We start from the raw sequence: 15619 nt of genomic DNA, 5'->3' as shown, positions 1-15619 counted from the left end.
CAAATTCGGCTTTTAAAAGGGAAGTTTCCCAAACGATACATTGCATTCTATTAAATTTCTTCACAGGGAACTTGCACTCTAATCCCCCTGATATGACGTCTCTGCGAACAAGCTTCAGCTCCATCATGGAGATGATCGTACGTTTTAGGTTGCTTCTTCTTTCTCGACCCCATAGCAGTTAAGCCGCTCCAGCTTGCTATACCACGGTATTAAGAAGCTTTGGAAGTCAACAAAGGATTTCCCTTGAGAACTTTCCTCTGGCGGCCCGCAGATGTCACGGAAGATTCCATGTCCAGGGGGATAATGAGGGAACATCTTCTCCAAATAGGTTGCCAACAGAGCCAGTCTCTCCACATTTTAATTCAGATCAGCAGCAGAATAAGAAGGCCACCAGGAACCTCGTCCAGATGGAGCCTTGTATCGGAGTCCGCCAAGGCTTTGCTATCTTGCTCATCGTCGCTCTTCTACCTACGCCCATCTCTGGTGCAGACATCGTAAGTACACCTGACCCTGACGTGCCAGGAGGTCTTTGCAACGCAAGCAGCTCAATGTTATCGTAGATTGCTCCAAAGTTATATAGGACATGACACCAATCTGGCATTGGAACTTTCGCCGGCGCCACTTGGCGCCAGATCACTCATGGCAAGCAATCAACTTGTGGGTTTCTGTATATGCTGAGCGCGGCCACGTATTGACACAACGACGCTTGACTTACAATAAAAACGGCTTGGGTTTATCATACTGTCTGCTTTTCTACTAATAATCTTCATGAATAGATGCACAGGGATGACTGCTGGGCGGATCAACAGCAGGTCTAAGTGACTGTCTTCGATGTTGCAGGGCAAAGACGCTGCGGCCGCTCCTAAAGGAGCAGCAGAGAACTCTTACAGTGCCGCCTTGCTTTCAGGAGGCCCCTTTGCAGGTGCGGCGCATCCCCTCCTGCATACGGCTTCCCTGTTGGAGTCGCTTGTCCCTGATGCCGTGTCTCTGCGAAGTGCAGCAATATTCGGATTCGATTCGCATGACCTCCGTAATAGGGAAACCGCTTGAAGTGAACAGTGCCAGGACGTCTTGTAAGCGAGTGATTTGGCGTTGAAGGAGGCAGCTTCCGTGTGCCCTGCAGTTGAGGAGATCCCACCTGCTTCTCCCACCGGGGCACCAGCGCTTGCCCCTCTTCAGGCGGTCCCAGGAGATGCTGATGTCATCAGGCTGCCTGCCACAGACCCTGTCCTTGCTGACAACGGCGGCAACAGGCGCCTGCTGCAAGGGCCGCGCGGCGCAGGTGTGCTTCTTTCTTGAGCTCTTGCTTTAGGCAGTTTTCACGGCAAAAATTGCAGATGTGCGCTGCTATTTTTGCTCTACTCCACAAGGAAACATTAAGTCACACGCAGGGCACTGCCTGTGTCTGCCCTGAGGGCAGCTGTTCAGACTGCCGGGAAGAGTGTGTTGCTCCTTGGATTGCCGATTGGATGCTTTCACTGTTGTGACATTCTTTGCAAATGTTTGCCTGGAGCTCCTTCGCTTCCCATCTGCTCTATCCAGGGTGCCAGAGCTATTACCCAAGCTCCTGTGCACTGTGGTGCTATTCATGAGGGATAATCAGTAAGGACTCAGCAGGGATACTACCTGCCTTTCTTACCAGAGGCAAAGGTGGGTCTGTAGACAAGCTGCCGGAGTGCACTCAATGTAAGTCCTGAAAGATATGGAGCCAGTCGCTGTGCTGAATGTGTGGTGTTGCTGTGCAGCTCCTGCACCCAGTTTGGCAGCAGTAGCGCCAGCCGAGGCAGGAATAGCCAAAGAGGCACCCATCATTGCATCATCAAAGTTGGTGTGGCCGTCCTTCGAGCAGATGCTGGCACCTGCCGAGTCAGCGCCCGCTGAGTCAGCCCCCACCCCTGCTGCCAAGCTTGCAGGCCACTCGCTGCGCAGCCTCAAGGTAGTTTCTGTCGCCTCCCAGGACTCATTGCTGAGCTGGCAAACGGATGTAATATGATAGTCTCACTTCGAGGCATGCAGGAGACTACACACTATGGGCAATTGCCTAAATGACTCCTTTGTGCTGGCATTTACCTGCTCCTGTCTGAATGGTTGTGACTCTCTTTCTATGAATGGTCAGTCACAAACGCTAAGGAGCGATATCAAGTGAAGACATGATGATTCAAAGCCATCAAGTGCAAAAGTAAAGCGCTTCTGAGTGTAATGTCACATTATTGCAGATGATCCCCATCATCTACGCCAAGCCATACGCGCGTGCTGCCGCGCCGGCCGCGCGCCTTGCCGTCCCGGCCCCGGCCCCGGCCGTCAAGCCGGCCGCGCCCAAGCGTGCGCATGCTCCGGCACTCCGCACTGTCTCCAACCCTCCAAAGCTGACGGCCGCCCGTCATGCGGCTGCGCCCTCACCGGCCGTCGCCCCGGCTGTAAAGCGCGCTGCCGCGGCGGCCGCGCGCGCCGTTCAGCCGTCAAAGACCGCCGTCTCCGGCCGGGCCGCACCGGCCGCGCCTGCGCAGCGGCTGCCGTTGGAGGAGCCTCGTGAGGGCGCCGATAATAGGCGCCGCCTGCTGAGCAATGGTGCAATCCCCCAGCTGGACCAGGTGTACTGGCTCGATGGCGCAGACACGGAGGCTCGCGAAGTGGCTGCCCAGAGACTCTGGGCAAGCCCAGCTTACCGCGCACTGCAGCAGCCGTCCTGGCCTACTAGTGCAGACGCCCCAGCCAGTGATAACTCTCCTGCCGGCCCATTGCCCGCGCCGCCCTCCCCACTGCTGCCCACCCCACAACAGCCTCTGGAGCCCTCCAAGCCAGATGCAGCGTCCATGCGCCGCATGCAGGAGCATGCGTCCCCTCTGGAGCAGGGGTACTTGCCGGAGCCACTGTTCCACTCCACTGCAGACAAGGCGGAGGCTGCACATGCCAGCAAGACTATGGGTGTCTCTGTGGATGCCCTCAGGCGCCGGCCACTGCAGATGGTGCGATCTTCATCTGCAAGCGTGACCAGCTCAGACACTTGCTTGCTTGCTTTTGATGCTTTTGCAGTCCATTGTCCTGCATCCCCTATGTTGTTGCAACAGACCTTCCCCAAAAGGCATAGTTGTTGGGCCTGCATTACAGGTGTGGCAAGCACAGTGTGTTGTTCTTCAAGATTGATATGCGCGGCCTATGATCAGACACCCTTCTTTATACGTCGGTGGTCAGCCTTCCTAGCAGCTAGCTCTGCAACCAAGCCTTTAAGAGACTCTTTGTAGCTCAACTCAACTGACACAGGCATCTGCTTCTTATTTTGTAGGTGGTCCTGGATCCAGTTGAGAATGGCGACCCGGACGTCATTAATTTGCTGAACATGCTGGGAGTACCATTGTCTGCTGAGCTGACAGCAGCCACCAGGCCCATCGCAGAAGGAAAGGAGGCTCCCGGGCCGAAGCCTGCGCGCACAGCCTGAACACCTGTACATTATAATATGCTGCCCAGTTGAAGGCAATGAAACAGGTAGCTGGAACGTTGAAGCTGGAGTTGGCACAGTTTGAGGGTATAATATTATGTTTATGGTTGGGAAGGGTGAACCCTAATACTCAACTAAATGAATAAAAGTTGGTGAACTGAAAGAAATAAAATCAAGTCCCGTTGTAGAAGGGTTCCGTTTCTGAAAGTACTTGGTCGAGGTGTTGGGTTTGAGTGGCATCAGAAGACAGAGCTGTGCCGGTTCTGAGAGGGTCAAGCATAAGTATATTTCATTGGAACTCTGCAGTAACGGGTTGAGAATGTTTTCTCAAAAGACAGCTGTTCTGCAATCATAATTCGCATGCCGCAGTGTGAAAAAACGCCTGTAAGACTACTGAGGCTCACGTGTCAAAACACATGTGCACCAAAACACCTGTACAGGGTGACTTTGCGGCATACACTGATAATGCAGTGCACAAACACCTCATCAGGTCTGTTGCAGTGGAATGAGATGGCAGGATGCAATCTGGTTGCACCTTCCTGAGCAAGTGACTTACACTACTATGGACGTTGAAAGAGCCAATGCATGTCCTTTTGCACTGAAGTCTGGCAGCCACGAACCTTTTGCACAGCCATAAGTTGCAGGAAAGCAAAGTGCAGATACTTGGAGTTGCTCCACAGTTTCAAACTCTAGATCCAAGGTTCCTGAGGCATCAAACATCAGTAATTTTCACAAGGCATCACCAGATATGGTAAAGCGAGTCTTGTCCCCAATGGAAGACATTCTCTTGCACCGGTTGAACCCTTATTAATGAACCTCAGCATCCGTATTCACATACAGAGTCAACATCATCATTGCACGCGTTGACAACAGTGGCCCTAAGAATTTTGATATGCAGGCCAGTGCCATGGCGTTCATAGAAACTCACTCCCAGACTGCAAATCTTGGAGTACCATAGTTGCACGACACTTGACACGCGTGTCAGGTGTCGGAGTGTCGCGGACGTTCGCAAACGCGTGTCCAAATTTTGGCCATTTCCGACACCGCTCCGACACCGGGTTACGTAAGGGTTACGTTTGACCGTTTCTGACCGTTTTTGGCCGCTTGGACGCCGGGAAATGACCCAACAACACCCCAAACACATATAACATGCTTGTAAAGGTGTTTAGAGACAACTCCGATGTGTTTTGATGCGTTGTCGGGTCCGGAAACAGCTTTTTGAGGTTCCGTCAGCCTTAGTAACCATTAGTCATCACCCGGTTGCATGGTTACTAACGTCCTCAGGTCTGGACACGCGTGTCGCGGTGTCGCGGTGTCGCGAACGTTCGCAAACGCGTGTCCAAATTTTGACCAGCCGTGTCGTGCAACTATGTGGAGTACATGCTCTGCCAAGGGTTGCTCCTCAAATAATTAGAATCGTGGTGTACATGCAGCGAGCATGCTGAAGGCAAAGTGATCCTCTCTGGCTTCACTAACTTCAAAACAACCATCACGTAATTCCCGAAGCTTACTGAGATCGAGCGGCCCAAGAACTTCAAAGGTTCACCTGACTGGAGCGTAGCATTTGCGCAGGACCCCGGCCTCCACCTCCAGAGATGGCCGCTCAACAGAGACCTGCTGATAGGTCCCCTTGAACACAAATGTACAAGACTGTGGCTTTGGGCAGGACTCTGAGGATGTCTCCACTGGCGTGGTATCCATCCAGAGTGACATGCCTCAAATTGGCCATCGGCGGCAGCCAATTCTCTTGTCCACAAATGCCTTCGGGACAGCCTCAGCTGAGCGGCAGACAGTAGCAGCCATGACAAGCAAGATCGCGAGGCATACTCGCCGTACCGGTTGCTTGGGGCCCTGATGTGCATTGTAGCAAAGCACCCAAGTTGCACGACTGATGGACAATAGCATCGGCCAGGTTGTCCATCAGGTCTGTTGGAAAGGCCAGCAGCACAAGTGCCCCAGTCAGCTTCTTGCAAACCCATTTCAAGCCTGCAACGTCCGCGCAGTGTCTCAGGTCTGAGATATTCACAGCGGAGAAGCACATCACATCAAATGGAACTAGCTGCGCACTGCGCACTGGCAAGCATGAGCTTTTCACGGCGGCAAAGCACATGTATATATACTCAAAATGCAACTAGCTGCGGACTGCGTGCTGGCAAGTGTGAGATACTATTGGGAATGGCTGCACACCGAACACCGGCAAGCATGAAATGTTTCACGGCGGCAGAGCACATAAACTCAGACTGGAAATAGCTGCGTGCTCCGTACTGGCAGTTTAGGAGGCGGACCTTCTTCAAGAACGTCATCAAGCATATTCACCGCCCTCACACGGACTGATACCGTTGTGCGGCAGGTGCCTGAAGCCATTGCCCAGTGGCGCAGAGACATGTGGTCAGCAACTATGTTCCGGCCAAACTTCCTCTGGTAGCTGGTGGCTCGCATGCATATCCTCCCTTTCCCACTGGGATATGCGCAATACAGCACATGTTGCTGTCCAGTCTGGGATGGACCTGCTGCTTGCATCGACGAAAACAAAGGATGAGAACACGCAAAGTTGGAACAGGGGTTCTTTCACTGCATCCTGGTGGACTCCACAGCTTGTATCATAGAATAGAAGTACTTCTAGTCGACAACAGCCTTCCTGAGGACGAGCGCACCTTGTCGGGATAGACATCCTCCTGGAGGCCTTATCGTAGAGGATCCTTGGGATGCTCGCAATAGGGCTGAAATTTTGCTTTTCCGATAAAAACAACGAGACACGTGGAAAGGTGGCGGCCGCAGCTGTCGGGCAGGTTCCAACTCCAGGGGGGTGATGAGGAAACATTTTCGCCAAACCCGGCGAGCAACAGAACAAGTGGCAGAATCACATCACCAGGTACCTGGCGAGTATCAAGTAGCTGAATCAATCATGGAAGCTTTCACCGACGTCCGCCGCATCCTGCTCATCGCCGGTCTTCTGTCGACTGCGATCTCTGCTGCAGCCATCGTAAGTACACTCTTTCTTGTTGATCGCTTCGATCTTTTATGCCTCTCAGATGTTCATTGATGCAATATAATATATTTTCCGAGGACAGCTGCACTGCACATCGTGTTACATTCTCTTCAGTACATTGCGGCTCTTCGCCATCCTGTTGTGGCAGATAAGCCTGGGTTACTTCCTTATTTGCGTGGCAACTGCTAGCATTGACCGCTTCAAATGCTTGCATAAAACCCCTATTGTCCATGCTGCAGGGCGAAGAGAGGGCGGCTGTGTCGGGCGGTCCCAACTGGATCCGTGAAACATTCGCCGAGCGACCTGAGGAAGTGCCGGATCATCCAGAACTGGAACAACTGTCTCCCTCAGACCAGAAGGAACAGCCTTCCAGCGCAGAAGCTTTCAATGTGGACGGCCCCAGAAAGAGCTACTTCCAGTGGGCGCTGACAGACCTGCCGGTGTATGCAAAGGCAGAGGCCGGGGAGAGAGTGCACCGCCAAGCTTCATCCGCTGCAAAAGGTGGGTATCCCGTTGCCTGAACTACATCTATACTCTACTCTTCTGCTCTTGCCTTCCGCTGGGAATAGCAACTGCTCAGGGTTCTACTTTAATGCCCTTTCAAAGCTGGATCACTGCCAAATTTGCAGACAGCACTAAGGGAATTCCTGGTTCACACAGAGCCAGACCAGGAGGACCGGCCTTCCAGCGAAGAGGCGGATGGCCCCAAAAGGAGCTACTTCCAGTGGGCGCTGATCGGCCCGCCATCAATTAAGTCTGAAGATGCTGGGGAGAAAGTGCACCACCAGCCTTCCTCCACTGCAGACGGTGGGTCACCCTCTTGCCTGAAACACTTTTCCAGAAGCTTGTTCTGCTGCTGCCCTGGTGTAGAGACATCACTGCTCAGACTGCCCTTGGGACAGCTTTGATGTGTCTGCATTGCAAGAGAGGGCAGGGGAGTGTGTACAGCCTGCCAAATCTCAAAATGTCTGGCCAAAAGGCACTTCAGCTGACACTCCTCCTTGCTGGTGGGTTTCACTAGGGACTCATGCAAGGCGCAGAAGACTTTCTTAAAACACATGACTCATTGGGATGAAGCAATTTTGTTGCTTTTTCAGGTGTTGCTAAACCCTTTTGAGAAGGGCGCCCGGAGGAGGTCGATCGGCACAAACTGTCGGGAGCACCGCCGTCTGCTGAGCTGGCAGCAGTAATCACTATAAGCAGGCCGATCCCAGAAGGAATGGAAGCTGCCTGTACGCAGCATGCGCGCACGCACTGACATCATGCCCTTGTATTTGCACTAGTGCACTACCTGGCAGTCTGTGTGCTGGATGCTGTTCAAGAAGAATAATTGAAAGTGTGAATATTTTCCGGTCAGCTGCAGCACAAGAAAACGTTTGCGGAAGGTGTGGGTGCTGTTGTGGTGCCACAGTGTGGAAGGGGAGATACCCGTGCTAGTAAGTCGGCAGAAATTTTTGCCAACAACACTTGGGATCCCTTCACGAGTTTAGCTTAGGCAACTAGGATAGTACGAAAGAGTATTTAGGCCGGGCGAGCTCTCCTGCACGACCCGCTTGGCGCCAGGCTTGGGCAGGGGCAGATCTGAATGGTGCGTTGCAATTCTACTGGTGCTGAAATGCGCGCGGCAATCCAAGCAGGCTCCAAGTGTTTGGGGCCCTTTTAATTTTGTGGCTGCCAAATTGCAGCTGAGATGTGGCTGCAAGGCCATGTGTAATTGAACCAAGCCCTGTGCAAACATCGGAAGGCCTCTCAGCAGAATGTTCCAGCACCTGAGACGCCTGAGTGTTACAGTAGAGTAAGATTGGCAATAAAGCACCCGGCTTACTGCAGCTTAACGCACAGCTGGCCCCGGCTGGCGGGGGGCGGTGAAATTACTGAGCATGGTGCCCACGGATAATTGGGCCTTGCTTGAATCTTGCGCATGCGAGTCTAACAACGGGTAGGACTGTGACAACCTTTGACTGCAGCTTGTCTGCATGACCACGCCTGGCCTCTTGGCTAACAAATTGTGCAATGAAAAAAGCACAGCTTGCCAGTGTAAGATGATCACCTTGAAAGGGGTCTGTAAGACTGGTGCTACTTGGGTGAGCCTTCGGGTCAAAGCCGGCACAGCATATCGGAGGTCAGATGAGGAAATATTTGTGGACACTACCGTCCAGCAGGTGCTGTGTGCCCACGCCTAGACAGTTACATATTCTGCGGCAAAGAGGAAAGAGTCTTCATTCAGACGTTTGTTGGTGTGTCTATGGTCACTGTATCATACGTCACCGGTGGGTACTAAACGAGCGTGAACAGCGGTCTTTGGGTCCAGTGCCAGGGGTTCTGTGTGTTCACAGATGGATGCAAAGCGCACTTTCTGAAAGACATGACGCAAGCAGAGTCTGCCAGCAGAAGCTCCAGATAAGGACGAACGAAATTTTTTCAGATAGACTGCAGGTCGCTGCCCACAAGCTCTGGAACCTTAGCTTCTCCAAAATATTTAGAGTTTTCGGTAAAACAACATTAAGATTGCCACTGTCAATGATCAGCGACAGAAGTAATTTATGCTTGCCTGCTTCTTTTCGGCAAGCTGATGCAAGTACAGGATTGCTGCTGTCAGAACGATGGAACTCTGTCCCCAGAGCTGATTGAAATACAGGTATAACAGTTCGCAACTCCTGAACGCAGCAAAGTCTTGACTCATTAAAATTTAGTCACCAGGTGAATGAAGGGGTTTGCATAAATGGGCATCAACAGGATGCAAAGTGGGAAGCTGACAGAAAAAGAGAATTCCTCATAGTTTTGAAGGAACCTGGGGTTGGAAGTGATCGGGACGCAACGATGGATCTCTTCAAGGCAGCTACACTCCTCTGCCTTCTCTGCGGGCCAGCACCTCTTCTCGCCGGGCGCCTTCTCGTCGTTCCAGAGTCCGTGAGTCCCTCTCAGACCTGCACCGACAACGTCTTGCTCGGGGTTTGTATCAATCCGGTCGATACATCACGTCTCGCTCTTGTGTGCTGCGGATTGACTGCAGCCTTCTGTCCTCTTTGAGCGGCAGTGGGGAAGATCTTTTCCGGTCCCCAGAGAGAAAGGCGGCATCAAGCTTTTCGGCCGATCTGTGTCATATCAACTGCAACATACACCTTCTCGAGGCACCTTTTCACAGTAGCGACAAGGAATCCTTGGCAAGGACAAATCTTGCTGTGAGCGCCCCAGGGCCAGGGCGTGCGTCACGAACGAGCGCACACATCTACAAGGCACAGCTTATTGATTGATCACCTAATGTTTATGCAGGCACCACAGAATGTCGAGTCGACTGAAGGACCAGCCTATTACGCAGAACACGCCTACATCCCAGGTGAGCTGCTGCTTTGAAGCTGTTGAGAAGTGAAAAGATCCCTCTAGAATCTTCAACAGCGCTCTTGCCTCGATACAATGGATTGGTACCAGGACTCTTTCCAACGGAATCTCTTAGCCTTCACCAGGGCCTTGTTGCAATCATAAGTCAGGGTCACATGCCAGACAGTGCAATTGTTTCATATTCTGCTGGTCACCTTGTTGCAGCACATACCTGAATAGAAGGGCACATATTGCTGTCGGTGACATGAGATACAGATATTAAGATTGCGGGTGCTTGCTGCAGGATTCGCTGAGGCTCCAAGAGCCTCAGCACCAGCAGCTGCCGCAGCCGCCGTTGTATCGCTGGGTTCCAAGCCATCACCAGCCACCGCGCGCCAGCTGCAGGGCTGGCGGGACGTCTTCTCTCGTGAGAACCTCCAGGCCATCTATGGCTCTCTGGACAACGCTCCCCCTGCGCTGCTCCCCGACGACCTGATTGCGCCAGAATCGGAAGCATCAATCTTTGCTGCCGCCCCGGCCCCGGATCCGGCCGCCGTGCCAGTTTCCGCGCCGGCCGTCGCTCCAAAAACGGCACCGACAGCTGCGCCTATACCGGCATCAGCAGCTGCACCAAAACGGGCATCGGCAGCTGCGCCAAAGTTGGCTCCCGCCCCGGCACCGGCCCAGCCGCAGGGAATTCTGCCGCCGGTCGACACTGAGCTGCCTTCCGATCTGATGAGCCTGTTCGCTGGCTACCGAGACGGCAGCAGAGCGAGCAAGGCCGGTGCAGGAGCCGGCACGGGCAGGAAACTGCTGCAAGGCTTTGCAGATGTCTTCACGCCCGCCGAGCTGCAAGCAATGTTCGGTCCTCCCGAGGCCGAGGAGGGCCCGGTGGCACGCGCGCATGCGCCAGCAGCCGCCGCCGCGACGGCCGAGCCGGCCCCGGCCGCGCGGAATATCCGCGGCCGGCAGCTGCTGCAGCCGATGAGCCTGGAGGAACAGCTCGTTTGGCGCGCATTGAAGAAGGCTGTCGTCGACACCGAAGCCGAGCAAGCTCAGGTGTGAAACGTCTTTGCATTTGAGAGTGTTTGCTCAGAAAGATTGCTCGATTCCTGTTAAAGGACAGATTGAATGGAGCCATGCACGCGATTTGACTAGCATGGTCCTTTGCACTGTTTTTTGAAATTGATCTGTCTTCTCTGTACACCAATCATCTGTCAGTATCTCAGATGCTGCAACATGAGAGTGTGGTGTCTGCACCAGTGTAGAGCCAGCATTGCAATCAATCCTGATCACATGTATCCCTCATAACACCTAGCTCTTTGGATCGCCAACTATGAGACGACTGTAATACTTAGTCATGGGATATTTCACCAGGCGGACTTTGAGCGCGTGATTGAGGAGATGGCAGTTGCCCCGGGGCCGGCCGCGGATGACTCATCCGATTACTCATACGATGACTCTTCACAGAGCCGCCGCCGGCTGCAGCAGGATCCCAACTCCCCGGACTTCCCCAACAAGCTCTTTGACATGGCCTTCCAGCTCGCGCCCAGCGGCGGCCCTGTGCAGCCGGATGCTGCAGGTGCTATCTTTATTCTCTTGCCTGTTAACTTCCTTTTGTAAGAAAACGTGTCAGTTTTGCATGTCGTTAAACATTAGGCGCGTGCCCGTACTGTTCCTGACAAGTGACTGCTTGAGTCTTTTGAGTGCTGCTTCGGGTGGCCAGTCAAGGTTGTACTTGCCTTTGTGTGACGGGGAAATTAGGTCTGGCTTGTTACAGCAGCCTTACAATAATGCAAATGTCAATTTTCCGGGTGACTCTTGTGAGCAAGAAAGGTTAAAAGGTCTGCAATCTCAGCCCCGGCTGGCGGCGGGCGATATAAACACTGAGCACCGTGCCCACGATTGATTGGGTCTTGCTTGTATCTGGCGAGTCCAACAAGGGGTAGGATTTTTGGCAGCCTTTAACCGCAGCTTGTCTGCAGGACGTATCTTGCCTTTTGGCAGGAGATGCGTGTAATAAGAGTAGTAATAATATTTATAATTATAACTTCAGCCTGGCAATGGTTGCGTGTGCAGGTGCGCCAGAGCGCGCACTGGTGCCGATGGCCATCCCCACGCGCGGCCTGCTGCAGGATGACTCATCGTCTGGCTACGCTGACATGGAAGACCTCGTCAGCCTGCCAGACGTTGTCCTGCCTGTCGATGTGAAGGTATATTTCTTACATTCGTGACACCTAAAAATCCTCACAGTTCCATGCAGCGCAGTGACAGGCTTTCAATGAGGACCGTCAGCTCTGGTTTGATATGAGTTTCCTGAGAGCTTGCTGAACATGGTTTGCAAAGGGGTGCCAAACGCTGGGCGGACCTTTTGCTGGTGTCATGAAGTGCTGTGTGCTGTGTGCTGCAGGACTCATAAACTGTGCAAACGTGTTCTGTGGGTTCATTTCTATCGCTGATGGTTTGCTGAGCACAGCTCACTGAAATTTGCTTGCCTTAGCTGGGGGACCTTTTGCTGGTCTTAAACTTTCAATGCCCCGGCTGGCGGGGGGTGGTATAAATTGAGCACCGTGCCCACGTATGATTGGTCTTATTTGGATCTGGAGAGTCCAACAAGGGGTAGGCTCATGGCCGCATTTACCTGCAGCTGGTCTGCAGGCGCACCTTGCCACTTGGCAGGAATAGCGTGAAATGATAGTAATATTACTAGTAATAATACTTTCAACGTGTGATGCAGGTGAAGAGGCCTGAAGCTGCTGCACCCGCGCCCGCGCCACAGCCGGCCGGTGAAACACTCACAAGTCAGCCCGCTCCCAGCGTGCAGTAGAAAGTAATGGCTCGCACGGCACATGCAAGACCATAGAATCTGCTCTGACTGCAGCAGTTATTGGTCTACGTAGATTAGGCCATGTGCATCATACGCCGCCCGTTGCAAGAGGACCAAGTGTTGCAGGTAGGGGAGGAAGTAGCTCTCAAGCAGCTCAGGATTCACATCAAGATCAAACATCGATGCTGCTTGAATGAAGATATGCCAGCTATTGTATGGTGTGCTGAAGCCTTGGGGCCATTGGTGTTCTCTGCATTTGTGCTTGGAACGTGTTCTGCTTGTTGATATTAGCTTGTGCTGGTCATACTGCGATATGCATTGCCACGGGGTTGCAAATGGTGCAGCAGATACCAAAGTGCAGCATGAGGTCCTAACCTGTAATAGCGCCCAGCAGGCTTCCCTCCATAAGATACACTCTTTGTATCCCAATTCACTGGCCTAAAAAACAATGAAAATTTTGTCACTGCCTGCATCATATATTAGCTTTGCACATCTCTGAGGATGCGGACAACCAGGAAAAACCACTTTTCTACGGGTCTGAATATGCCTCTATGAGAGAGAGAGAGAGAAACATTACATCGTGCCAGCCAATACAGGCTGATTAGATGTGCTGTGTCTACACACTGGTGTGCCTGAGCACAGACCGGACAAGACATGGTCACATCCTAATGGTGTGGTCAACAACAACTTTCGATCTACTAGTTCCAATATTCGATCTACTATTTCCAACAGAGCAAAGGTAGCACGGACATGGTCAGCACAGCACTCCCAATCACCGAGCAATCATCAACACACGCAGACATGGATGGGTCCAGCAAAGCCACACAAAGCAGCGATGTTCCAGCTCATGAGAACAACCTAACCATCACGCAGGACGCCGCCAAATCCTACATTAGATCAGAAGTGCCCCCACAAGACAGGAAAGGGCCAATCACAAGTAGGGTGCCCAGTCCCACAAGAGATCAGCGTCCACCAAGTACTGCTAAGCTACTGAGACAAGACCTGAAGGCTTTGGCCGCCAACAAAACCATCAGACACCGTCAGGTTCGCAAAAGGGCTCACCTCTGCTGGCAGGTGTTCAAAAAGCCGCAGGTGTTCTAGAAACATCTAGTGTAAACACAACTGGCTCTTTGAGGGCCCCAGTACTGTCCAAGATGCTTCACACGCTACCAGCCTGGGCATTTTCCCGACGATAATTGCTGGCTCACATGCTTCACTCCCTGGAATTCACGATTATACGGTATGAGTTCAGCCGATGATGGTGCGTGCCGCGCTCTTCCTTTTTATCGTGCCTCGACGTAGGGCCAAGAGAATAATGGAGTATTTTCTGTATCCGTGACTTATTCGTGTTGCGCTGTATCGAGATACATGCTTCAAAGCCCAACTTTCGTGGCTCTTCTGGAAGTACCGTCGAGGGTCGCCCCTATCGGAGCGCCACACACATTGCCGTCTGAGAAAGCCTCCATGCTGAGCTGCTGGATGTTGAGATCATGTAGATGTTGAGATCATGTAGATGTTGTGTTATGACCATGTCAAAAACTTGATAGGCCCATGCCAGTTTGATGAGTAATGGCCTTCGCCTATGGGGGGGTTTGAGGGGATTTGATGTCTAGAGGGGTAAAACCCTTTGGGGTTTGCACCGAAGCACAAAACGGCCCTGAGGCAGCTGGATTTGTCAATTTGATTGAAGCAGCTTTCGCACTTCGCACTTAAGAAATTCTAAATGAGGCGACCAATATCAAATGAATGGCATGCGGCTGCGGCCGTCACGGTGCTCGTCTGCGTGTCTTGCATGGCGCTCACATTGGCCGCAGATGAGGGCAAGGCAAGCTACTTTCCTATTGCCAACCCTCCACACTACTAAAATCGTTGAGTGTTTGTAATCGACATCATAGGCACAAAGCTACAGGCGAGTGGCGCCGTCTCTTATCGCTGTATGACACAATGCGCCACCTTCCTGAAATTTCTTGAAGCGGGTCTACTCAATGCAGGCCCCTGATTTGCACTACAGGTCAGCCACCGCAGACTACTGCAGCAGAACGATGCTGGTCTCCCCTCACCGGTGAACTTTCAGGGGATCCTCGGCAAGGGTCTGATAGACATGGCCGACAACCTGAAGACTTTCTTCAGTGGCAACCAGCAGGCACAGGTCCAGACGACGGACGCTACATCAGCGACAACGCCTACCTCAGGTATGCTGTGTTAAGACTCAGACATCTCCGGAAACCCCTTGGATTGACGAGCTCGATATTGTGGAGGGAAGTTGGCGTTGTGACGAACCTGCGATTCGTCTTTTACGCACCTGCGGCCGCCTGTACTACACGCTCACCATTCCTTCGATGTCGGACGAGCACAACGTCATCTCCACGATATTGACGTTGCCGTGCAGATCGTTCCACATTCCTGAGCCGCCTGTACAGACCAGGCGCTCCCAACAAGACCACAGCGTACCCACCTGCTCAGGTACCACACTGCACGTTCTCCACTTGCCTTGCTGCCAGATCCTTCTTTGCCACGTTCATACCTTCAAGATAGCCTGGGTTTCTTATGTGCACGGTCAGAGGCTGGCTGCAGCATCTTTGTCAGCTCTCAGCCACCTCCTTTCGGCTGCACCAGTGCTCTGTCATTGAAACATTCCCCAAAGCCAGCAACATTTAATGAGATTCTCCTCAGGCACCGAGGCTGGCTGGCAGCATGATGTCAGCACTCAGCCACCTCCTTTTCGGCTGTGCCTTGTGACCTGTGGATGTAACATCACTCAAAGACAAAACCCATTTCATGGGGTCCTGCGCAGGTAGCAGGGCTAGCTGCAGCACTGAGTCACCTCCTTTTCAGCGAGTGCCCTGTGTTTGTAATCTTACGCAGAAGCCAACACCTATATATAGAGGATTCTGCGCAGGCACCGCGGCCAGCCGAGGCACCTGCAGTAGTGGGCGCTCTGCTGAAGGGAGCTCCAGTGGCTGCACCCATCAAAAACACCCACCACGCAGCACACGCCCCGGCCGCCTCTGAGGGAATCATTGTGATCGGTGCGAACTCTCTTTCCTTC

The 15619-nt window shown here is 52.8% G+C and overlaps 2 protein-coding genes across 2 annotated transcripts; both read left to right on the top strand.

Moving 5' to 3' along the window:
- Positions 1-407: 407 nt before the first annotated feature.
- COCSUDRAFT_45302 (hypothetical protein) lies at positions 408-3436 on the top strand (the record flags this gene model as incomplete). The annotated part of the gene is made up of 6 exons (XM_005642994.1): positions 408-494; positions 841-922; positions 1124-1282; positions 1746-1936; positions 2217-2966; positions 3284-3436. The coding sequence occupies 6 exons, from the start codon at positions 408-410 to the stop codon at positions 3434-3436; spliced, it is 1422 nt and encodes a 473-aa protein (XP_005643051.1).
- Positions 3437-6341: 2905 nt separating this feature from the next.
- Positions 6342-7615, top strand: COCSUDRAFT_60173 (hypothetical protein; the record flags this gene model as incomplete). The annotated part of the gene is made up of 4 exons (XM_005642993.1): positions 6342-6419; positions 6665-6926; positions 7086-7201; positions 7523-7615. The coding sequence occupies 4 exons, from the start codon at positions 6342-6344 to the stop codon at positions 7613-7615; spliced, it is 549 nt and encodes a 182-aa protein (XP_005643050.1).
- Between the last annotated feature and the right edge of the window lie 8004 nt (positions 7616-15619).

Source organism: Coccomyxa subellipsoidea, assembly GCF_000258705.1.
Source record: "Coccomyxa subellipsoidea C-169, whole genome shotgun sequence".
Classification (NCBI taxonomy): domain Eukaryota; kingdom Viridiplantae; phylum Chlorophyta; class Trebouxiophyceae; family Coccomyxaceae; genus Coccomyxa; species Coccomyxa subellipsoidea.
The sequence above is the reverse complement of the archived record's forward strand: the minus strand, read 5'-3'. Positions and strand labels throughout refer to the sequence as shown.